General features: G+C 34.8%; 1 protein-coding gene across 1 annotated transcript; it reads right to left on the bottom strand.

Annotated features, from left to right (window-relative positions):
• Positions 1-4,049: 4,049 nt before the first annotated feature.
• Positions 4,050-7,596, bottom strand: LOC139847669 (MOB kinase activator-like 1A). The gene is made up of 7 exons (XM_071837395.1): positions 7,463-7,596; positions 5,776-5,824; positions 5,453-5,561; positions 5,268-5,361; positions 4,655-4,788; positions 4,375-4,538; positions 4,050-4,287 (listed from the first exon to the last, which is right to left on the bottom strand). The coding sequence occupies exons 1-7, from the start codon at positions 7,483-7,485 to the stop codon at positions 4,216-4,218; spliced, it is 645 nt and encodes a 214-aa protein (XP_071693496.1). The 5' UTR covers positions 7,486-7,596; the 3' UTR covers positions 4,050-4,215.
• Between the last annotated feature and the right edge of the window lie 258 nt (positions 7,597-7,854).

The raw sequence follows: 7,854 nt of genomic DNA, 5'->3' as shown, positions 1-7,854 counted from the left end.
TACATTTTAATAAAAATAAAAACTACACTGATCTTATGCAAGTACTCTGCTACATCAAAAAAGTCAAAACTTTGACTTCGAATCATAAACTTGACCCAATTGACCTAAATTTGAGAATATGAGTCTCCATTGCCGGGTAAAATTGAGATACATTCACACAAATTTTGAACCTAAAATTCTATGGGATTCTATACTTAATAACATGTGCTACAAATTCAAAATAGGATATGAATCCAAAAGCATAAAAAAAGGTACAGCAGAAAATGAATACTGACCTAGTCGTTTCAGAGAGTAAAGCAACAATACTGAAGACAAAGAACATCAAAAGCATTCCACCATGTTCAAAATCATTCATATGATGTGGGTTCAAGACACCATTAATGAAAAACTTAAGGTGGGTCGAATACAGAAGCTCTATACACATATCAATGAACGATCCAACTGCTATAACATAAAGCTCTAAATACTTCAACTTCCCATTAAAACCTGGAACTGGGTTCCAAACTTTAACACGAAACGAGCTCGGATCTGCTGCATAACGGCCTACCGTGCACCATATGTGCCACACCCCAACTATAAGAAACAGTGTCCCTGGAACCACATGTCCAGCAAAAGATCCCATCTGTAACCAAAACTTTCACAAAGTTTTGGAATTTTCTTCAAGAATCGAATCAAAACTAGGAATTTGAGACGGGTTTATATGAAAATCACAAATGTAATTTGCAAAATGATATAATCTCACTCTTTTATCATTCAAGTTAGGGGCTACCTGACCTACCCTTGTTTCTTGATAGTTGTATAAATCAATTCAATTGATTCCTGTTTCAACAAAATGTGAACTTTATTAAGAATACATACATTCCTAATGCTATTATTACTCATGAAACTTTATCAAGAACAGTTTTTATTTTTTATTTTTTTAATATCATCCTAATATTCAACTTTCAAAAGTCAAACAAGTACCAAGGTCAATAATGGAAGCTTAAAATCCAGAAACATATACATCTTATAAATGAAAACCCAATTAGCTATCCATTAGTACAAGTAGGGTAAATTGATCCACACATTATAATTACTTCAAACTTGAAAGAAAAAAAAAAATCAAGATAGCTTCTTGTACAACATTAATATAAAAAAAAAATAAAAAAATCAAGAAACAAACAGATCATGTAAATAAACAATACCCATTGATTTAAATACTTTATAACACGTGATATACACATATATACATATATACGTATAATTATATGAACAATGAATCATAAAATATTTGAAAAAAAAAGGAATTTATGAACTTACAAATGAGTAATATCGCACGTTTGATTGACACTTGTTATGATAATTACGATACGATCCAATACTATTACTTTTCAATTAAAAAATTGAAGAAATGGGTACGAAAAAATGAGTATGAACGAAAAATGGTGGATCGAGAAGAAACGGATGCTGTCTGTGAAAAAAAAGAAAAAGTTGGAAAAAGAAAATAAATAGAAGCTTTTGACGGCAAAAGTTTTTTATTGCATCGAAAACTTAGAAAGTGTTCAATTATGGCTGTGGTTACGACGATTTAAGATTTGATTGATTATTTCTCGTGTTTTGGGTCCCACAGACTCATGGGTAAAAGAAAACGTGTGCCCCATGGTTTTTTTTTTTTTAAAAAAAATAAATAAATAACGAATACGATTAACAAAAACAAATTTATCAAAAACATCAATCAAACCACAAGAATACAACAAATGACAACGGCAAGGATCCAATATAGAAAATTATGGAATCTAAACCGCTATCTACCTATGAGCCTAACCAAAATGGAATACTAAATCTAGAACAACAAAGCATACACGGAAACAATGTATAAACAAACCACACCAAACGCAAAATCTATAACATGAATCAAACAACCAACAAGACATCACTAGCAAGAAAGATCATCATGGTTTTACCATATTTCCGTCAACTATATCGCGCCTAATCTTTTTACCCGAGCGATTATCAAACCTATATGTCAAAACGTTAGACAAACTATTATCGACCAAAATAGCCATCGAAGGGGGTAAAACACCCCGATTCACAGGGTCTTCAAAGAATCCGGGCTCCCTTTTATTCGCATCAACCTCTTTCAAATCAACCCGACGCATGTTGGTACGATTTTTCGTGTAGCGCATGTAAGGTACCAGTACAATACAATAGCTGCTTAGCGTTGAGCGTATGATGCCGACTGATGTTTGCCCTCGAGAAGTAATCTTTGCAGACCCGGAACACGGATGGGAGATCCGTGGGGTGGCCTCAATCAGTCTGGGGATCAATCTGTAATTGATCCGTTTATCGTATTTCTGCTAAGCGGCTAATGTGCATTTAGAGTGAGAAAGAACTGTGTGAGAGAGAAATTGTACTTCTCTCTGACTGAAGTTCAGATGATAAATGCAGTGACCCAGGGGGTCTATTTATAGGCGTAGAATGTCCTAAATTCTCGGGATACACGTGTCAATCGCTGATTAAATATGTTGTGCGAAATATCCGCAACTGACTTGGTGTGGCTGACGTGGCTGCGTACCGCTCACACTCCTAGTATAAGGGCTTAAGCATAGAAGATGCTTGCAGGGCTTACGCACGACGTTGGGCGGCCTGCTGAACGCTGGACGGCAATTGTTAAAAACCGCCAGATATTGTTGTCTTTTATGCTCTTTGATCCATTTTTCTGTATAAAAATGGTATTTTTATGCGTGTATTCCCTAGGATACACCATTAATGCACAACCTATTCAACCACCTCCTTACCCTTTTTGTTCTTTCAGTTTCTTCTTTATGACAGCGAATCCATGCGCACGAGAACTTAATAATGTAGAAACACCACCAACCGGCATCTTTCCATTTGTATCCACAATAAAATCAACCGTCGGATATTATTAAAAAAAGCGCTTGAAGTGCATCCCCGAGCACAATCTCCTCCTCATGTAAACAAAACTTGCCAATAGCATCACCCTTCTTCTTGACCACATGGGTTAGATTCTTGAAGAAGATTATGATGCAAATATTTACTTGACAAGGGTCAAATTGTTGAGTATGTTATTATTTGTATACTTCTTGCGTCCCATAGTAAATGTCTTGTTTGATTTTTAAAAGTAAAGTATTTTCTTCTTAACTTTAACTTCAAATATCTTTCTTTGTACTATATAATATTTGATGAACTCTATGCTAATAAAAAGTATATATAAAATTAAATCCACTATATAATTTTCATCAAATATTATATAACACAAACATATATATTTAAAGTCAAATTAAGAAATAAAGACTTTGAAAAGTCAAAACATGACACTTATTATTGGACAGATAGAGTATATAATGGAGTAGTAATATATGAAATTACTAGAATTCTTTTTATCTACCTAAAGGCAGTATATCATATATTTGTTACTCATATGTTTTTAATATTCTATGCATCACACATTAAAACGTATTTAATTATGTTAAAAAATTACATAAAAATTTTGTGGGGCGACTGTAGCAGGGTTTTGGTTGTAAGATTGTTGCTTGTTGTCTTTGGTTTTATCGTTGTGCTCCTTTTCCGGTCTCGTCTCCTGAATTAGGCGACAATATCCTTGTTGGAGATTTGCTTTTTGAGCTGGTGATGTGGTTGGTGTTCCAGTTGGGGTTCTCGTGTGAAGTGGCTAGTGAAGTTTGGTGGCGGCTGGCATTTTCAATTCCTGGCATATACGAAAGGCGTTGGCGTTCTCCAGATGTTATGGTTGTCTCGCCGGAATGGTTTGGTCTTGCCGGTAATTCGTGTGCCTTTGGAAATAACCTTAGGTGTTTATGTAGCTTGTCTTGTATTTTTACTTCCGCCTTATATGCTCTTGCAAATTTTTTCTTGAGGAATCATGGTTGGAAGAGTTCCGACTAGGCCGACTACTCCTGACATGTTGGGAATTTGAAGTAGTCCGACTAGTCTCCGCTAATTCCTGACTACGCTCCGACTTTGGCCCATTAGTCCTGCCGACTAGCCCCCCCAACAATGATTTTTACAACCTTGCAAACAATCGACATAAATGTAGCTGAACACGCAAGCATGTACTTAGCCTTTAATTCTTGTATGAGAATCATGGTTTATAAACTAATAAAACAATACAAGCCAGTAAAAAACCTTAGTTACGGTATACAACGTCTATAACAATATCTGTAACCAGAAACACGAAATGGGAAACACAAAGGTTCTTCAGTAAGTAACAATGGATTCTATAAGCTCGTGAAGTGGGGCTAGTTCTTTCTTGTCAATCAACGAAAACTCCTGCATTTCAAAAGAAGACTAACGTTTCAGTAAAAAAAAAGGTACAAGATATGAGCATGTTCTTAGCTGAGTTGGGAGAAAACTTACGCAAGTAAACAATATGAAATGTTTAAAACATGTGTTTAGATGGGCTTCCTCTTTAAGACTCACAATCTTCTGAAAATGTGTATGGTATATATGAGCATATACACGAAACAAGCGTTTGAATATTGTTTTCACAACCTCCCTGAAATTGGCTGGAAACGGTGCCCCTGAAAAGTAATTGAAATCGATTATTACAATCTATATAAGTTGTGGTTAATCATGATAGTCTAATTCTAATTCTACAATTTGTGATAATGACATAGATAAAATACTAAATAATTACCAAGTCTTTGAGGAAATATTGACTCGTCATCTAGCTGAGATTCGATCCAATCCATTAAGAACTCAACATATTTTGGAGCAGAAACTTCAATAGGCTTCTTAACTTGCACACCATCTGCCCATCGATATTCATACCTGAAAATTTTGTTTACAAAAAAATTAGAATATATCTCCATAATAAGAAAGTATCAGATGTGCAAAATGTTATGTCAAAAAGGTGTAAGTTTGACAGGGACAACCCAACCCTGCCACCCCGAAAGAGTCGGATGACAAATAAGTACCTCCGCCCCCACACATGTGACAAGAGCAATTATCCCATTGCCACAAGAGTTGTAAATTCTTGCGCGAGTGGGGATTGAACATGCTCGCTGCGCCTAATTTATGTCAATGCTTCCACATGGCGGGTCCCATCTTCAAAGGTATAGGGTACCACGGAGCTATTGCTACATTGGTAGTTGTGCGATATGCCGATATGTTGTGTGTGATATATATAGCCATATATGGAATATATCACTAAATATTAGTCAAAGCAAACTTCAATACACTCGCTTACAAACTTTGTAATATAAGAGCTGGTGTGAAATTGGAAGTAGTAGTATATTGTTAAAACGTACTTGGGACCGGCAGTCATAGTTGGGCAAATCTCCGGTGTACAGAACTCGGTTAGGGTTCCATAAAGAAGATTTACCTGATTGAAGAAATCCACAGCTGAAAATTGAAAATCAAAAGTCAAAGTCAAACCCCCTTAATATAGACAGATTCAAAGCATGAAGTTTATTGTGAGTGTATGGGGATTAACTGTTTACAGCAAGCCATTCATTTATGTCTTCCCCAGGAGGAAGTCTTACGGCTTCTCTCAGATTTCCGCTACCCAAAGTCGCATCAATGTGCTGCCTTAGTTGCGCCCCCTGTAAAATAAAGTTTGATTTATTTTTTTGTGATGATATTTTTTCGTACTTGTAAGTGTATAGAACACAAAAATAGGTCTCTCTATGTACATCCATGATTGGGAAAGAAAATTATATCCAATAGTTGATCATTTGATCACAAAGTTAGTTAATAGTTATGTAAGTGTAAGTATATCCTAAAGCGCTAGCACATGTTAAAACAGTCGAAATATACCTTACTCCCAGAAGGTGCACTCTTCTTTGGGCGAAATGTCCTCTGGTTCCTGTCAAAATTGTAACAACACGGAAAACTTATTTACCAAAAGGTTGTCCGCATTCAGTATCATGGTTAAGCATACCACATGGGGTTTCAAATGCCATCGATAAAAATGACAAGACCAGATTACGTATAAGCCATGTGCATGCATACAATTATAAGTAAGGCATATATAAGATACATATTCATGAAAGTAATAGTTATTATGATCAGGAATCTTGAATTTCCTATCTCAAATTGTTAGACGCTTTTATACGATATCATAATTACTTAATACGATAATCTTAAAAACTTTGTTGCCGTTATGTTTTGTGCAACCCGTTGAGAAGCGGCCAACTCACACGCAATATCCTAACTAACAACACTTTTGACCCATTTAATCTTGAACTTAGGGTGTATTTTGACGAAAGTACTAGATCTAAAGCTCATAGCTGGAGCAGCTGGAGCTTATTTATTAAGCTGGAAACTGGAGCTTATTATTTTTTATAAGTGTTTTAAGTGGTAGCCTGGTAGGTGAAGCTGGAGCTGGAGCATATGCAGGGGCGGTTTTATTTAGGTGCAAGAGGGGGCAGCCGCCCCCAGTGGATTTGCAATTTTCAGTGTAAAATTTTTGGATTTTTTGACTTTGACCCAGGTGGATTTTTTTTTTTTACCCCAAAACCTACATATTTTGCCCAAAAACCTTCAGATTTTGCCCAAAAATCTCCAAATTTTACCCCAAAATCTTCAAATTTTGCCCAAAAACCTCCATAATTTGCCTAAAAAACTCCATTCTTTGCCCCAAAACCTCCATATTTTGACCAAAAAAATTGCTACGGTTTAAAAAAAAAAAAATTTGCCCCCAGTGAAAAAAAATCCTGGTACCGCCACTGAGCATATGTGTGTAAAATGACTAAAAGGACCACTACATAATATGTAAAATAATTAAATTAAGGGATTTTAGGTAATTTTAGTTTCCAGAAGCTCTATTTTATTCAATAAGCTACTTATGAGGAGTTTATTTTTTATAACCTTATGATTTTCATAAACTATACGTTTTGTGACCTACCAAACAAAGCTTATGGCTTGTAGCTTGATAAAATCATAAGCTGCTCCTAAAAGCTCTCTTAAGCCCTTTTTTGGCAGCCTTTGAAAGATCCAATTATAACCAATTTTAGTGATTTTTTCAATAAAGTTTCCCCAAAATATAATCAAGCCAAATCATTGCCCACAATTTAATAAAACAAATCATGTTAATTAGCATCAATTCTCTATGATCCCTAATACTATAATTAATACAATCTCTGAGATTAAACAAATGTCTTCCCAATTTTAAAATTCCAATTAAATTCTTAGCAGATTCAATAGAAATGTTATTCTTTTCTTTAGTCAATAAAAACATAAAGATAAAATTGGTGTAGTAATTAACTATCACAAACTTAGTATTGATGATTTCGTATACCACATAAGTTAATTGAGCAACAATATAATCGATAGAACATAAAATCAACCATAATCATGATGAATTAGAGATACCTAAATCAATAAATTAAGCGTAACTGCATCATAAATCCTAAAAATTCATAAAAACGAAAACGATGTACATATGATATGTGATCAAAGCAATCAAAAATCAAGATACGGAATTGGGAGAAAATAATCTTGCCTGCCGAGACCAAAGAGGCTCATGATTATTGAGAGCGCACTCAGAGAATTTGAAAATGCCAAAAAAATGTGAATTTGATGGAGAAATTGATGAAACGTTGAAAAGGGGGTTGTCACGCACTGGAGATCGCATCTAATGCCACTTCTTGAATGGACAAGTGTGTTTTTATATAATATTATATAAATATAAATTTTTATTTTATTTAATTTCAGATCTAATAATTCGTAAATCATGTGATGCGACTATTTATGTAATTACTAGAACCATTTATTTCATAACTAGTCCGCACCTGCATATTCATATTTAATTTAGCGTTGTGTATTTATAAAGGGGAACACGGTCATGCGTTAAGCGCCGTTTTAGATGTCGTTGTTTTAAGCGTTTTTTAAAAA

The sequence above is a fragment of the Rutidosis leptorrhynchoides genome, chromosome 5 (genome assembly GCF_046630445.1).
Source record: "Rutidosis leptorrhynchoides isolate AG116_Rl617_1_P2 chromosome 5, CSIRO_AGI_Rlap_v1, whole genome shotgun sequence".
NCBI lineage: Eukaryota > Viridiplantae > Streptophyta > Magnoliopsida > Asterales > Asteraceae > Rutidosis > Rutidosis leptorrhynchoides.
This window is presented reverse-complemented; position numbering and strand designations above follow the sequence as displayed.

Coding starts and splice junctions, on each gene's coding strand:
- LOC139847669 (XM_071837395.1), bottom strand. CDS start 7,485: ATGAGCCTCTTTGGTCTCGGCAG. Junction 5,362..5,452: donor TGAATGGCTTGCTGTAAACA/GTTAATCCCCAT, acceptor TTCAATTTTCAG/CTGTGGATTTCTTCAATCAG. Junction 4,288..4,374: donor ATTTCATATTGTTTACTTGC/GTAAGTTTTCTC, acceptor TTTGAAATGCAG/GAGTTTTCGTTGATTGACAA.